Raw genomic sequence first — 17,747 nt, 5'->3', positions numbered from 1 at the left:
CCTGAAGTGGCATGCCATGAGTGGCTGTGCAGGAGAGGAAAACTAGCAAACACTCCTCCCTGTGCACACATGGACGTGATTTACATCCACACCTATATACATAATGTTTAAAGTGGCTCTAAGCAAAATCGGTTTTGCAAGCAAACGTTGGTTTGTTTTATACATGGACAAAACAAAACTTCTGCACAGAGTCAAGGAATGAAAAATTCTTACGCTACGTAATCTTGCTCATCTTCTGCCTGAAAGTGGTATGTTCTATTATCTGGAACACAAACATATAAATCTTCAAAATGATGATCTAATGGCTTTTTTACATTAGATTGTTTAAAGATGACGACTTAGGTTAGAAAACATTTCACAACTGAGGACATATGTTGAAATGATTTGTAAACTTTCAAAATATCTATTTTCAGTAGGAAACATTTTAATCATATTAAACTGTAAACTGTATCAGGATTTGGCAACATGGTGCCCACAGGCACACTGTCTGGCACCCACCAAGATCCCCATTGGTGCCTGCCAAGACCCTCAACCCCTGAGCACAAACCGAATCCCCCCCTTCACCTATTTCACCCACCCATCCCACACACACCTTCCCCAGTCCTTGCCCACTGCCTCCCTCACCTCAGCAGCCATAACCCCCTAACTAGGAAGCAGAAAGTTGACAGATCGGGAGAAAAGGTCTCCTGACCTGCTGACTTCCGACTTCCTGATTAGGGCTTCGCAGCTGCTTGAGATGATCACAGCAGACATGGGCAGAAGGGGTGAATCCCGAGTGGGGGTGGGCAGGAAGGCAATAGAAGTGGGAATTCATGGAAAGGGGGGGTCAAGAAAAGAGGGAACTCTGACAATAAGTGTGCTTGGGCCAAATGACTGCAAGAAAAATGTTCCCTCAGCCCCCAGCCCCCAAATGATGTGTGCAACTGTTGCCTACCCCTGCTCTATATGATACACATACTAATTAATTTTAAATATGACATACGTGATATCAGGTCAAATGATTTCTTGTCTTCAGCATTTGGTTTCACCTGGCAGGTTAGTAAATTCAATTTAGCAGGTTGCCTGTTTGACTAAAAACAAAAAGTTCATTTTACTTACAGTATTTTTGACTTAGAGCCAACAGTCCATTTTTTTCCATTGCTGCATTTTATGTTCTTTTGTGTGCAACAATTCATCTACATGTTGAAATACAGACTTACTATGGAACAGAACAACTGCATCATCATAATTTATTGTGCTGCTTCACACATAACGCTCAGTCATAGTGTGGCTTGTTGAAATCTGGCTTGTTGTTGTGTCTAAACCAATCCCTGCAAACAAACCATGGTTTGTTAACTAGCTATGAATGACAAATACAAGTCGTGATTATTTGTTGGCTTACGAAATCTGGTTTGCTTAGACCATGGTTTGTTGCAATATTTGGACCGAGGACCATGACTTATCCCTGACTTGTTTGCACTGCTATCTGTCCTGAAACAGAGATGCCCGGGAAGAACAGCCTGAAATCGAAACCACTCTGAAGGCTAGAAAAATGGATGGGAGAGAAACAAAGCAAAAATGGGGCAGGGAGAGGGGAACATTGGTTTATTTGCTTGTCTGCAAGGCATTTTATGGCTAAAACAGATCATCGTAGTTTAACATTAACTATGGCATAATGTAACGTGCAAATGTAGCCAATCACTAATAATTTTAGAAATGTTTGGAAGAATGAACTTCTTTAAGAGAAAATGTATTAAAAAACCTATTTTGATTCAAAATGCTAAGTAAACAAAATGCCACATGGACCCATGGCCCGGTTGGAGTCCACCAGGAAAAGATTCCATGCCTTCAGTGTGGTGGGCCCCTTCCTGTGGAATTGCCTACCTTTGGATGCCAGGCAGGCGCCAACATTGTGTTCCTTCTGGTGCCTCCTGAAGACAGTGTTATTTCGAGAGGGCTTCCTTGCATGACCAGCCACATTTTATTAAATACGACCTTATTGGAATTTGTCTTTTAAAAAAATGTTTTAACTGTTTTAACCTGGAATTTTATTCTTTTTACCTTTGCTGTTCACCACTCTGAAATTTTCTGATGTGGAGCGGTATATAAATATTGTAAATAAAATAAATAAAAAATAAACCATTTGCAAAGATACACAGATTTGTATTCTTTTATGAATGCTTCTGTTTTTATCTCATTTACCTTCTACTGTGAGCGTGTAACTATACATTACATGCTAATGAGTATAACCAAATGATAAAGATCCTCCCCCACCCCCCAATGAAAAGCAGCTTCTAGTTTTGGAGTGGAGAAATGATGAGTATGGATAAAGAAGAGCTTTTCTCCTCCAAATTGCTGTCTCCGAAGAGCTTTTTTCTGTAAAAAGTGATCCATAGGGATGCAGTTGAACATGTTTGCATGTAACTTGTGGTCAAGTAGTTTTTAAAACCTGGTATGGCAGAAATGATAAGACATACTAAGTCATCTCCATGCATGCAATGTCAGCTATAGAAGAGGAAAACATTCTCTCATTGCTCATGATCCCACTGGCAGCTAGTCCTTGAATACTGCTTCTTAGTACCATGTTCAGTGCTATTTTTAAAAGATTGACAAACTCATCCAAACATGCATCGATATACTTTAGAAGGCAAGTTGAACACAAGGGGGCAATGTCTACTAATAAAGGCTGATCAGTCAGTGAATTTGACTGTATGCAATATTGTCTTCCCCCTTCATGGATCACTGCCTTGTTGTGGCGAAGGGGCTTGCGTAACTCAGTGAAGCCATAAGCTATGCCGTGCAGGGCCACCCAAGACGGACAGGTCATGGCAGAGAGTTCTGACAAAATGTGGTCCACTGGAGAAGGAAATGGCAACCCACTCCAGTATTCTTGCCAAGAAAACCCCATGGAACGTATCACAAGGCTAAAAGATATGATGCCAGAAGATGAGCCCCTCAGGTCGGAAGGTGTCCAATATACTACTGGGGAAGAGCAGAGGGTATTTCCAAGTAGCGCCAGAAAGAGTGAAGCGGCTGGGCCAAAGCCGAAAGGACACTCAGCTGTGGATGTGTCTGGTGGTGAAAAGAAAATCCGATGCTGTAAAGAACAATATTGTTTAGGTACCTGGAATGTTAGATCAATGAATCAAGGTAAGCTGGAGGTGGTCAAACATGAGATGGCAAGATTGAACATCGACATCTTGGGAATCAGCGAACTAAAATGGACAGGCATGGGCAAACTTAATTCAGGTGACCATCATATCTACTATTGTGGGCAAGAATCCCTTAGAAGAAATGGAGTAGAACTCATAGTCAACAAAAGGGTGGGAAAAGCAGTACTGGGGTACAATCTTAAAAATGATAGAATGATCTCAGTACGAATCCAAGGCAAACCATTCAACATCACAGTAATTCAAGTTTATGCCCTAACCACTGATGCCGAAGAAGCTGAGGTTGATCGGTTCTATGAAGACCTCCAACACCTTCTAGAACTAACACCAAAAAAAGATGTCCTCTTCATCACAGGGGATGGAATGCTAAAGTAGGAAGTCAAGAAATCACTGGGATAACAGGCAGGCATGGCCTTGGTGTACAAAATGAAGCAGGACAAAAGCTAACAGAGTTTTGCCAAGAGAACACGCTGATCATAGCAAACACTCTTTTCCAACAGCACAAGAGACGACTCTACACATGGACATCACCAGATGGTCAATATCGAAATCAGACTGATTATGTCCTTTGCAGCCAAAGATGGAGAAGCTCCATACAGGCAGTAAAAACAAGACCTGGAGCTGACTGTGGCTCAGATCATGAGCTGCTTCTTGCAAAATTTCGGCTGAAATTGAAGAATGTAGGGAAAACCACTAAACCATTCAGGTATGACCTAAATCATATCCCTTATGAATATACAGTGGAGGTGAGGAATAGATTTCAGGGATTAGACCTGATAGACAGAGTGCCTGAGGAACTATGGACGGAGGTCCGTAACATTGTTCAGGAGGCAGCAACTCAATCCATCCCAAAGAAAAAGAAATGCAAGAAAGCCAAGTGGCTGTCTGATGAGGCTTTACAAGTAGCTGAGGAAAGAAGGGAAGCAAAAAGCAAGGGAGAAAGGGATATATATCCAACGGAATGCAGAGTTCCAGAGAAGAGCAAGGAGAGACAAGAAGGCCTTCTTAAATGAACAATGCAAGGAAATCGGGGAAAACAACAGAATGGGAAAGACTAGAGATCTCTTCAAGAAAATTGGAGATCTCAAGGGAACGTTTTGTGCAAAGACGGGCATGATAAAGGACAAAGAAGGCAGGGACCTCACAGAAGCAGATGAGATTAAGAAGAGGTGGAAAGAATACACAGAAGAACTATACAGGAAAGATCTTAATGTCCTTGATAGCCATGATAGTAATGTCCTTGATAGCCATGATAGTGCGGTCACTGAACTTGAGCCGGACATCCTCGAGAGTGAAGTCAAGTGGGCCTTAGGAAGCATTAGTAACAACAAAGCTAGCGGAGATGACAGTATTCCAGCTGAGCTATTTAAAATCCTAAAAGATGATGCTGTTAAAGTGCTGCATTCAATATGCCAACAAATTTGGAACACTCAGCAATGGCCGCAAGACTGGAAAAGGTCAGTTTACATTCCAATTCCAAAGAAGGGCAACACCAAGGAGTGTTCAAACTACCGCACAACTGCGCTCATTTCACATGCCAGCAAGGTGATGCTCAAAATCCTACAAGCTAGGCTTCAGCAGTATGCGAACCGAGAACTACCAGAAGCACAAGCTGGGTTTCGAAGAGGCAGAGGAACTAGAGATCAAATCGCCAACATTCGCTGGATCATGGAGAAAGCAAGAGAATTCCAGAAAAACGTCTATTTCTGCTTCATTGACTACGCTAAAGGCTTTGATTGTGTGGATCACAACAAACTGTGGCAAATTCTTAAAGTGATGGGAGTACCAGACCACCTTACCTGTCTCCTGAGAAACCTGTACGAGGGTCAAGAAGCAACAGTAAGAACAGGACATGGAACAACCGAGTGGTTCAAAATTGGGAAAGGAGTACGACAAGGCTGCATATTGTCACCCTGCTTATTTAACTTATATGCAGAGTACATCATGAGAAATGCCGGGTTGGATGAATCAGAGGTCGGATCATGGCATCTGGCCCTATCACTTCCTGGCATATAGAAGGGGAAGAAATGGAAGCAGTGACAGATTTTACTTTCTTGGGCTCCAAGATCACCGCAGACGGTGACTGTAGCCATGACATTCAAAGACGCTTGCTCCTTGGGAGGAAAGCTATGGCAAACCTAGACAGCATAGTAAGAAGCAGAGACATCACCTTGCCGACAATGGTCCGTCTAATCAAAGCTATGGTTTTCCCAGTAGTAATGTATGGCTGTGAGAGATGGACTATAAGGAAGGCTGAGCGCCGAAGAATTGATGCTTTCGAACTGTGGTGCTGGAGAAGACTCTTACGAGTCCCCTGGACTGCAAGGAGGTCAAATCAGTCCATCCTAAAGGAAATCAACCCTGAGTGCTCATTGGAAGAACAGATACTGAAGCTGAAGCTCCAATATTTTGGCCACCTAATGCGAAAAGAAAACTCTCTGGAAAAGACCCTGATGCTGGGAAAGACTGAAGGCAAAAGGAGAAGGGGACGGCAGAGGATGAGATGGCTAGATAGCATCACCAATGCAATGAATATGAACCTGAGCACACTCCGGGAGAGTGCGCAGGACAGGGAGGCCTGGTGTGCTATGGTCCATGGGGTCATGAAGAGTCGGACATGACTGAACGACTGAACAACAACAAAATATTGTCTTCCTTGACCCAACATCACATTTTTCTCTGTATTAATTTGTGCACCTTTCTTTCATTCCTCATTCCACTTTCTCAAACTCTGCCAAAAGAAAATCTATAATCCCTATCCCAAATTCATTTCATTTGATTTTTTAATTACACAGAAACCTGACTAGTTCATAGTAGTAGGTGCTACCAATTACAATTGTGTATGCTTTCCTATGCAACTCAATTCATTCATCTTTTAATTAATCACATTAACAGATTAATTTGCTAATCCACATGGACTATTTTGGTTTAATCCTAACCACCAACAAAAATGTTTGACTCTTTATGGGAAATATATGTATTTTTTTTAAATAAAGGAATACTCCAAATTTCTTCATCTAATACTGAAAAGGGAAGCACTTTTTTACATATTTATAACCTGACTTCTGATTATATATTGTTCAATAGAAAACTGTGATGGTGGGACACCTAAGAAAGATGCTAAGGGGATGTGATGTTACAGCTCCTCCCGCGTTCCGTAAAGGCAGCAGCGAGCCAGAGAAGCCTCCCTTAAGGAAGTGTGCCGCTGGGAAGCACCAGAAGTAACTGTCACTTGGGGATGGGGCTTCTCCTCACACAAAGCCAATGGAATTATTATAATAATTATAATTATTATTATATTTATACTTCGCCTTTTTCCCAGTACTGGGACACAAGGCGGCTTACAAAAATTAAAACATACAATTAAAACATATGAAAAAATACAAAAATTAAAATATAAATTAAACAATATAATAAAAATTATATTAAAACATTAAAACAGCATTTTAAAACAGAATTTTAAGGTTCCTCCTTTTTGCCCTTTTTGTAGATAGGGACATTAGTCCTCCTCCAATCATTTGGCACTTCACCGGTCCTCCATGGTTTCTCACAGATAATAGACAGTGGTTCTGAGAGTTGTTCTGCCAGTTCCTTTATTACTCTAGGATGCAGTTCATCTGGCCCTGGAGATTTGAACTCATTCAACGTAATTAGGGGTTCCTTGACCACATGCTTATCGATCTCAAGCTGCAATCCGGCCCCTTCAGCCTGTACTTTACCTTTGCCAGGGGGCTCGTAGACTCTCTTTCGGTAGAAAACTGAGCCAAAGTTGGAATTGAGCACTTCCGCCTTTTCCTTGTCATCTGTTATCATTTTACCTTTTTACCTATTTTACCTTTTACCTGTGTCCTTTTTTGTTTTCAGGTCATCTCTAAGCTTTTTGTGTAGCCAAATTAGCGTCTTCTATTGTCTTCCATCTTTTTTTCTTGTTGGAATTGTTTGTAATTACGCCTTTAGAATTTCCTTTGTTAAAAATTCCCACCCATTTTGGACTCCTTTTCTCATTAGAGTCACTTGCCATGGGACCTTACTTATCATTGTTTTGTGTTTATTAAAATTGGCTTTCCTAAAATCCAGGGTACGCATTTGGCTACACTCGGCTCTTGCTTCCTTTAGAACCACGAACTCAAGTATAACATGGTCACTTTCCCCCAGAGTTCCCATAACTGCTGCTTTATCCACTAAGTCATCTCTGTTGGTCAGGATCAAGTCAAGGATAGCCGATCCTCTAGTTCCTTCCTCTACTTTCTGTAGGAGGAAATTATCAGCAACACAAGTCAGGAATCTCTTGGAGGGGCCATGTTTTGCAGAATTTGTCTCCCAACAAATATCGGGGAAATTGAAGTCCCCCATTACTACTACGTCATGCTTCCTTGAGACACTGGTATTTGCTTTTCAAAAGTGTCATCCTCGTCTTCCCCTTGATTGGGTGGCCAGTAGTAGACTCCAACCACCAGGTTCCTTTTATTCTTTGCTCCATTTATTTTAACCCAGATGCTGTCGATGGGGCTACCAAGCTCATCCTCCTGTATTTCTGTGCAGGGATATGCATTTTTCACATATAGTGCAACTCCACTTGTCTTTCTGTTCCTCCTGTTCTTTTTGAACAAGTTATATTCTTCAATTACTGTATTCCAGTCATGGGAGTCATCTCACCAAGTTTCAGTTACATCTATGAAGTCATAATTTCCCTCCTGTATTAAGAGTTCAAGTTCGTTCTGTTTGTTTCCCATGCTCTAGGCATTAGTGTATAGACATTGAAGACCATGTGCTTTATAGCTTTCTTCCTACATGTTTCTGAAGACTAGTATTTGGCACTATTAGTGCTGTTCTCTCCGTTGTGGTGCATGATCCTTCATCCATTGTTAACCCCAACTTTACGTCTCCCTCCCCCGTGGGATTCAGTTTAAAGCCCTCCTGATGAAGTTCTTCATGCTGTGGCCAAACACATTCTTCCCATCCTTTGTGAGGTGCAACCCGTCCCTTGCCAACAGCCCATCTTCCAGGAAGTATAGCCCGTGGTCCCAGAATCCAAATCTCTCACTCCGGCACCACCTTCATAGCCAGTCATTCACTCGGAGTATTTTTCTTTCCCTTTCTATCCCTTGTCTAACTACTGGAAGGATGGATGAGAAAACTATCTGGGCCCCGAAGTTCTTGAGTTTCCTTCCCAAAGCTTCAAAGTCTGACGTGATTTCTTCACAGCTCTGCTTAGTGGTATCATTTGTTCCCATATGGATGAGAAGGGATACCTGTCGGTGGGCTTTATGAGTGTAGGCAACCCTTCAGTCACGTCTCTAATCTGTCCTCCTGGGAGACAGTATACCTGGCGAGTCCATGGGTCTTCGCAACATACTTGGGTTTCGATCCCACGCAGCAAGGAGTCTCCTATTACTACTCTTCTTGTTGTGGGCTTTGGTTTCATCGCCTGCTTGACTGACCTTCAGCCTCTTGCTCGCTCTCATGCAGGTTCCCCTGTAATTCTTCCTCTGCAGGCTGTCCTCCAGTCTCATCCTCAAGTACCTGGAAACGGTTCCATAGTTCCAATGCTTCCACTGGTGTAAAGTGGCTTCTAGTTCTTCTGCTCCTGTCACCCTTTTCCAAGGAGCATCTTCTACTTCATTTTTCCTCACCTCAGCATTTTCCTCTTCTGCCTCAGCTTGCTGCTGCGCTTCTAGCTTCTGCTCTTCACTTTGCTGCTGTAGTTCCACCGTTCTGTCCAAGAACTCTTCGTGTTCTCTTATTCCCTGGAGAATCAACACTTGCCGCTCCAGTCCTCTTACTTTTTCTTCCAACAGCGTGATCAACTTGCACTTGTTGCACATGTAGGCCATGTTGATCTCAGGCAAGAAAACAAACATGGCACAGACCTTGCAGGTCACCACCACTGGAGAGTCGTTTCCTTCCATAGTCTCTATTCCCTTTATATTTCTAGATTTCTGATTCTACTGGAATAGCCTGTGCTGTGTCATCTATTCACTGGAGGTTAAAAAACACAGTCCCACTGGTGTGGAAGTATGTGATACAAGAAAAATAAATTTGAAAAAAATGGGGGGAAAAGAAAAAAAATGTTAGGGGCCTCCCCCTTGACCTCCCCTGGCCAACTCCTGTTTGCTCTCCCTGTTCAGTCGCTCTGATTGCTCACTCTCTGGGAGCTTGCTTCCTTGTATAGCCCCTAGACCAGCTGGAGCAGCTTCCTCTGCTCTGCTCGGAGACAGGAAACAGACTGAAACTTCCTGCCCACACAGCTCCTGGGAGTACTCAGGCCCCACCCCCACAATTCAGTTGGAGCTCTCAGGAGCACATGGTGACCACATGGCGACTCAGAATGGAGTATTGTAATGTTATATTTGTAATGATCTCTGGATCCAAAGATTCCAACATCCTTTTAATCCAGGGCCCACATTTGTTTTACACTGACCTGTGTTCTTACTTTATAACTGGAAACCAAAGTTCTGCTTCTCCACGTGAAAATAAATGGCTGCCTGGAGAGTGGTTATTCCCCTTGTCAAAGCCACTAATGCAAACACTTTCTGTTCATAAAAGACAAGTCATATGCAAGCATCCCCTTCTAAATGGAGGTACAATGCTGTACATAAGTTATACATCTATTATAGCTAGTTGTGTCTGCAGCCTGTCGCAAGTCTCAAGTATCCACATGCAGAACTGTGTGAATGGTATTTGTTCCTCTGCTCTGGATCTCGAGCAACATATGTTCAAATGCTTTTTTGTGGAGTTAGCACTTATTTTGCACAGATGTTTCAATGAATCCTTGCCAGCAGACAAGTCCAAGGAGAATTGAAATAATGGATGTGTACTGCTGGGGAGAAAGGACATTGGGCTTTCCAATCTAAAAATATCACATATAAACATGGCTTAAAGCATGTTTACAAACAGCATGGTCTCTCTCCAGTATTTATCTGGGTTTATTTACGACTGGGTCAAATGACTTACGTCTCAATCCTATAGATGCCTACTCAGAAGTAAGTCCCATTGAGCTGAACAAGGGTTACTCCTAGGTAAGTGGGTATAGCCAGGGCCAGCACTAGAGCCCAATGAACCCTCAAGCATACTGTTGCTGAAGCCCTCCTGCCAGCCACCAAAGCCAGCCACTGACTACCAAAGCCTGTCTCCCACCCTCCATTGTTGTTGTGGTGGTTGTGGTGGTGGTGGTTGTTGTGGCTGTTGTTTTGGCTTGGTGGGGCGGTGGCAGTTCATCCAATTTATCCTCCTCCTCACCTGGCCAGTGAGGCACCCAGCCGAGCCTGCAGACCCCACGTGCAATTTTAAAAGAAAAAATGTACTTACGTTTTGAGTAGCAGCAATTTGAACCAATCAGGTGTTTCCTTTGGGGTAGCCTCGGCAAATGAGGGCACCAAAGAAACTGGCTGTGTCATCCCCGCCGCCCCCCCAGTATCTGATTGGTTCAGATTGCTGTTACTCCACATGTAAGTAAAAAATAAATATTTTTCTTTTAATATGGGGCGCTGTGGGGCCTGCAGGCTTGGCCATGGTGATTCCTTTAGTCAGTGAGGCCAGCCAGGAGGGCAAGGAGGAAGATGGTGGCAGCTACAGCAGGCTCAGGGGCAGCTGCCCACCTATGCCAACCACTGATACTGGGCCTGGTTACAGTATTGCAGCCACAGCATTATTCAGCATAAAACCTTGCCAAAGGAAGAAATTAGGGTGGTATGGCATGATCCGGTTCTAGACAATTCCATGCTGGCTTCTATTTACCCATTATCCTCTAAGCATGTTTACACATTATTAAAAAGAGTCCTAGTTTTTTGAAAAAATAACACAATTTCACAACAAGAAAAGCCAACAAAATATTTGAGTTAACCAAAGGTTATAACTTTTTGTATAATTATTTTACAGAGCTTGTTCTTCTTCTTTTTTTTAAGTGGATTACAAAGGGGGGGAAAGGGTAACGGGAATATCTGGGGCACGAAAGAACAACAAGTAAATGAAGACAAGGAGGAAGACACAGGTTGGGAGTCATGGAGAGGAGCACTGGGTACTGCCAAGTTCATATGTTTCATCCAACAACTAACTTTGGCAGCTCTGTTTAGACTCCAATATTTTCTGTGACTTTCCACTTTAAATTTTGGAATTCGAAGGATTCTGGAAGCCTCTAAGCTCCACACTAAAAAGACAGATTTCTATAGCTTCTAGAACAGGGGTTCTCAAAATGACAACTGACATATTTATTATATACTTGTGTGAGGAGGCATCGGGGTCACTGTACAGTTCCCTAGGTATTCCTGGTTGCCTAGCAGCAGTTAGGGCTGGCTAAACAGAAGAAAGGGGAATCAGGACAGGGGCTCTTTAAATGGGTCCAGGGCTCTGAGGGAGGAGGAAGAGATGGGTCTGAAGCACAGGATAAAAGCCTGAAGGCTAGAAGCTCAAGTAGGGAGGAAAGAAGGAGTTGGAGGAAAGAGGTCCAGGAAGAGTGGCTGAAAGGAGCAACTCGAAGACTGGAAGGTAAAGAAAGGGGGAAGAGCAGCTGGGCTTCTTTGAAGGCCAGCGACCTAAAGCAGAGGAGGGTCTGCTAGCAAGCTCAAAAGAGACCTACCTGTGCAGTCAGCAGTCTACAGGAACTGGTGGATGAGAAAAGGTTGGCTTAGTTCTCCAGCAAGCTCAAGAACAGGTCATCCTGACTCTGCAACTACTCATCAACCTCAAGCAGCAGTATGTAAGCAGTCCCTCAGATTCTACAGCTACTGCTCTGGGGTTATGCACTCCAACCCACAGCTACCTGCACTACAGACCTTCAGCCTGCTCCAGCAGATACTTACCAGTATTGCCCTGAGAGCGTCCCCAGTCCTGCAGCTACTTACCTCATGCTGTGAACTTGTATCCAGGACCCTGAAGATACTTACTGTTATTGATCGAGACTCTGTGCCTTATCCTGGAACTACTTACTAGTTTCCACAAAGAGATCCTGATCCTGCAGCTACTGATTTGACTAATCCTGTGCTGTAATAGGAATTAATATAGTCTATAATTGCTGCATTTATGTGGTCCCCATAGTTATTTGGGATGGAAAGAGGACAGAGGTACAGAGGAAAGCCCCTTGGCAGAGGGAGCACACATTGTGACAACTTGCTAGTAATATATTGTGATTATAGTGCTAATGTCCTAATTTAATAGAAAACTGAATTTCTCATAATTAATGTAACTCAAAAATGGATCATATTTACATTTACTGAAAAACATCCCTCTGCTTTTCAGTAGGTAATAGCTGCCAATCACGTAATTGAAATACCTCAGAGCTCTAAAACCATAACCTCTAATTATAGTTGCATTCTTGTCAAGAACTAGGCTTAAAGTTCTGGCCTCCCAATGAGAGTGAAATAAATTCTCTTTCTTTACGTTTGGTATACGCCTGTCTCTCTCTGGCAATCCTAGAAGAGTCACCAAAGGGGAGACACTAAGTAATGCAGCAGGTTAGTGCAAAGAGGACAGGTGGCTTACAAGTAACTGTGGTTCTTCAAACAGTCACCTGTAAACTCACACATATGGGCTATGTGCCTGTGCAGAACAGTCATTTAGGGTGCAATCCTATGGGGATAGGCAGCCACTTCCAAACTCGGAGGCAGCCGCCTATCCAGTGCAGGGCAAGAGAAGCACAGAGGGGATCATTCCCTCTGCGCTTCTCCTGCCCTGCACTTATGGCTAGACAGCCGATTTTGGCTGTCTAGCCATGGGGTGGCAAAGTGGGGGAGGAGGCTGCTGGACAACACACAGGATGTGTCGCGCTGGCATTTATGCCTTCCCTGCCCCGGAACACTCCCCGGAGCCCCCATTTTAGCTGCTCAGCACTCCTCTTCCGACCAGAGAATGCGGGGCCATTCCGTGCTTCCTGCCTCCGCAGCAGCGTGAAAGGGGGGGGGTCGGTTCTCTGGGGTCGGTACCCAGAAAACCACATATCCTATAGCCATCTAGCCGCTGACTAGCGGCCATAGGATTGTTCCCTACAAACATTCTAGAGCTAAACAGAGTTTAGGTGGGAGTCCCATCCAATCCCTCTACACACGCTCAGAGCGTGGTTTCTGCCTGCCACAGCAGTGGAATCAAAGAAGGTGAGGCATCGAATCAGGGAGTACAGTGGGTTGTGTGAGTTCACGGATGACCACTTGAAGGACCACAGTTACAGGTAAGCAACCTGTCCTCCTTCATGGTCTCTGTGAATCACACATATAGGTGACTGAAAAGCAAGAGACTTACCGGAGAAGGGAGTTGTCACACCAAAACCACAGAAAGGATCTCTCTGCTAAAGGCTGCATCTGCACAAGCCATAATGTCTAGGTGCTAATGTTTGATGAAGGTAGATGGTTGAGCCCAAGTTGCAGCACTGCACAGCTGTGGAAGTGGAATGCCCCTGAAGAAGGCAGGAGAGGATGCTATGGCCCTTGTTGAATGGCCATGTATTTACAGGAGGGAGGGAAGATGTGCTAGCTGGTAAACAAGAAGCATAGCTGAGACAACCCACTTTGCAAAGCACTGTGAAGACACAGGACATCCCTTGTTTCGGCCAGAATGGGCAGACAAATAGACAAGGGGTGAAGGATGATGTCTTGTTTAAATAAAATGATAGGGTACTCTTAATGTCTAAGGAATGAAGTCTGACCTCCAGTGGGGAGGTAGGTTGAGGAAAGAAAGATCGTAACATGATGTCCTGAACTAAATGATACCATAAAACGACTTTGGGAAGAAAGGAGCAGCCTGGGCACAAAACGATCTTATGTTTGTGGAATACCTGGAACAGTTGATCATGCTGAAGAACATACTACTCACCCACCCTTCTTGCTGAAGTATTGGCAACCAGAAAGGCCACTTTCGTCATAGGGAGCCTTAGGTCAGCCACAGCCATAGGCTCGATGAGTTTTGCTGTAAGTTGCACCAGCACCACCAACAGGCTCCATTCTAGAACAAGTGGGGAGCCCGGTGGATAAAGGTTGGGAATTCCCTTAAGGAAATGTTTAACATCAGGATGCAAGTAGAGGGAGTAGCTCTCTATCTTGTTATGATTAGCCAATAGTGCTGCTAAATGAGATGGATAAGAGTGCCAGATCTTTAATTTTCAAAGAAAGAAGGAAATCCAGTATGTGAGGGAGACCACAAGATTCCAGGTTCTGTCCTGCAGGGGCGAGAAAGGCCAAAAATATCTTCCATTTAGCAGCAAGGGGAGGTTTTGCAGGAGGCCGTCATCACTGCTGAAACCTCCTTGAAGAATTGGTTAAATCACCCACCCTCCATACCATAGAGTTTCCAGATCAGGGTGTCTGATCTTCCCTTGGTTCATCTTGAGGAGGTCTGGACCATGAAGGAGGCGTAGAAAAGTGTGGTCAGACAGGAGGACCAGTGTCATGAACCCCAGTTGTCTTGGCCACCATGGGGTCATTAGGATACAAGGGGCACTGTTGTCCTCTATTTTGTTCACATCATGTGTAATGAGAGGGAAAGGAAGGAAAGGTGTACTTCAGGGTACTTCACCAGTATAGGAGGATGCCATCACCCAGACAGTCCAGGTCGTGCCCCACCCTGCTGCAGAAAGCATTGCATTTCGCGTTCAGGGATGTAGCAAAGAAGTCAATAGCAGGGGTGCCCACATGTCGAAGAGATTGGACATGACAGTCGGAGAAAGTACCCACTCATGAGGGGTGGTCCTCAACCTACTGAGTGAATCTGCAAGGGTGTTTGACATTCCTGCGAGATGGATGGCAATAGGGGAAATGTGGTGGGGTATGCACCAGTCCCAAAAGCTCAGGATGAGCAATAGAAGGGAGCGAGACTTCATTCCACCTTGTTTGTTGATGTAAAAGATGACTGTGGTGTTGTCTGTGGTGGTTTGGACAGATTGTCCAGAGATGTGCGACCCAAGTGCCTGGAAGGCTTTTGCGATAGAGAGCGGTTTGAGCTGACTGATATGAAGAGTTATTTCCTGCTGAGACCACAGTCTCTTGACCCTGAGCAAATGGTAGTGGGCCTCCTGCCTGAAGGAGATGCATCTGTAGTCACTGTCAGTGACAGATGAATCGGTTGAAAGCTGAGTCCCTGTAAAAGGTGCTTTGGGACTGTCCACTAGTCTAGAATGTCAGACCAGAACAGGAAGGGTTAGAAGGCAAGTTTTGGAGTCTGCCTCTGGATTGAAGGCTCAGAGGAACCATGAGTGGTCTCATCCAGAGGCGTGCTAGATGGGTTACTGGTGTGGTGAGGCCGAGATAGCATTGGACAGTGAGTGCTTCGCACTGGAGAAATACTCTCATCCCACATGCAAGATGCTTTAGCGTGTCCACTCTGTCTGTGGGCAGATGAGTGCAGCCTGAGTAGAGTTGAGGAGTGTCCCTATAAACTGCCATGTTTGATACAGGATTAGGCATGACTTCTCCTTGTTGACCTGTAGGCTGAGAGATTCCAGAAGTGAGAGGGCTACAGTGATGTTAGACCTGAGATGGTGGGATAAGGGAGTTACAAAGAGCCAGTCATCTATATACGGAAAGACAACAATTCCTTGAAGTCTCAGGTGTGCTGCCACTACCACCATGCACTATGTAAAGACCCTCAGCGCTGTGCCCAGACCGAAGAGGATAACTTTAAACTGCAAGTTTGTTGCCCAGGGCAAACCCAGGAAACAGTGCAAGGCATGATGAACAGGGATGTAAGAATAAGTGTCACAAAGGTCTATTTTAGCAAACCAGTCTCCCTGATGTAGTAGGGGAAGGATGGAGGAGAGGGTAATCATTCAAAACTTCCTCAGGCAAATGTAGTGATTGACATCCCAAAGGGTGAGCATAGGCCAAACACCTCCATCCTTCTTGGGGACAGTGAAGTATCTAGAGAAAAAAAACGGTGAGCTTTTGAGTGAGGTTGATTTTCTCTATAGCACCCTTGCCTAAAAGAGTGGTGATTTCTTTTCTGAGAACTGTAGTATGAGTGGAGGGTAACAGTCCTGTAGGAGGGGTGTTTTCAAACTTGATGGAGAAACCCCAAGCAATGATGAAAAGTATTCACATCTCAGTGGTGATGGATTCCCAAGCAGCTAGAAAAAGTCTGAATCTGTTTGGGTAAGAGAGGGCCAGTGATTGGGATCTTTGGTAAGAGTCAAAGATGATGTTCGGATAGATCAGGGTGTTTGCCCCATGTAGACTGGTGGTGCTTGTCCTGGAAACGTCACCTAGCTTGAAAGGAAGTGTACATGCTTGGACTGGAGGGCCTGTTTGAAGCTGAATCCAGTTGGCATCAAGCTAACCACTGGCATCGCCAGTATGGACATGGACGATTCATAGAGTCTGAAGACGATTGGGATCCCATTACCATCTTTCATGTAGATGTCTTTATTTTATAGACATGGCCCAAAGTCTCATCTGTGAATGCACTGAAGAGGCCTTTGCTATCAAACAGAAAATCTCCTGCTCTTGACCTAGCTTCCTGGCAAAGCCATGCTGAACAAAGCTGGGTGTGGCATTGTAGTGATATGACAGCTGCCATAGCTTTGGAGCCGCAGCCAGTCATATGGCAAGCTGTGTTGATTTGTTGGGCCGCAAGCCTATAAGCTTCAGCCTGAAAAACCATTTCCATTGGTTTCCATTGCCAGGTTTTCCACATCTTCTGGGAGACGGACAAAGAAGACTGCAGCTTTCTCCCACAGAAATTGCTGGTAGGATGCCATGCAGACCTCATAGTTGGCTACTCCAAGTGCTAGAGCCATGGTGGAGTAGATTCTATGCTCCACTGAGTCTAGTTTTCTTCCCTCTCAGTTAACAGGGGCAGAGTGAGGTTTTTGCTTAGTCTTCGATTGGGATGCTTCCACAAATGTAGAGTTAGGAGCGGGGAATTTTAAGGAGACGAGCAGTCTTCTTGATGTTTTAGGTCGTAAAGCTGTTAACAGCAGTTGGGGTGTGGAAGCAGGTAGCATCAGTTCTGGGTGTTTTGGTAGGATCACGTCCTGGAAGAAGTTGGCCGGAAGAGGAGGGAGGAGAAGACGCGGTAGGCTAACAAATTTAGGTACTGTGGTAGATTGCAATAGCGGTGGATCAGGTGATTTGAATACCATGTGAGTTGGTGGTGTATGGGTGGGAGGTGGTGCATGGGTGGGAGGTGCCTCTGATCAATCCATACAATGAGGGGAAAGAGAAAGTTGGTGGTGAGGGTGGTAACAATGGGAGTTTCTGTCCCTGTACCTAGGATACCACCAGGAGGAGGAATGGTGTCATCGTGGCGAAAAAGAGTCCTCACAGTAATATGGAGGAGCTCTACTGAAGTAAGCACATCTATGGCCAGCCCATGGCAAATCATCGCACTTGAAAGAAGCTTCCCAAAGAAGCCAACGAAGCTGGTGAGGTCTCTCGGTATCTAGGTGATCTATCCCTACATAGAGAACAGTCCCAAGAAACATGGTGGTACAGTTCTGTGGAGAAACACTCTTGGGATTCACCCTCTTTTATCAACCCGAAACAAGTAGATATGTACAGTCGGGGCCAGAAATATTGGAACAAGGATAACTGTTTTGGCACGTGGCCTCTGTACACCACCACATTGAAGTTGAAAGGAAACACACCCAGATGGGAGCGAAGTCAGGACTTTCAGCTGTAA

At 44.5% G+C, this 17,747-nt stretch overlaps 1 protein-coding gene across 6 annotated transcripts in view; it reads right to left on the bottom strand.

Moving 5' to 3' along the window:
• The window catches only part of ASAP1 (ArfGAP with SH3 domain, ankyrin repeat and PH domain 1), a 253,995-nt gene that overhangs the window by 43,885 nt on the left and 192,363 nt on the right, over positions 1 to 17,747 (bottom strand). For all 6 annotated transcript variants that reach the window (XM_084848792.1, XM_084848795.1, XM_084848794.1 and 3 more), the window contains 2 exons: positions 983 to 1,070; positions 214 to 262 (listed from right to left, as the gene is read on the bottom strand). In XM_084848792.1, the coding sequence (XP_084704918.1) occupies positions 214 to 262; positions 983 to 1,070 (137 nt within the window). The remainder of the gene's footprint in view (positions 1 to 213; positions 263 to 982; positions 1,071 to 17,747) is intronic.

Source organism: Heloderma suspectum, chromosome 4, assembly GCF_057233095.1.
Source record: "Heloderma suspectum isolate Gila_16-S chromosome 4, 16-S_ref, whole genome shotgun sequence".
NCBI lineage: Eukaryota > Metazoa > Chordata > Lepidosauria > Squamata > Helodermatidae > Heloderma > Heloderma suspectum.
The sequence above is the reverse complement of the archived record's forward strand: the minus strand, read 5'-3'. Positions and strand labels throughout refer to the sequence as shown.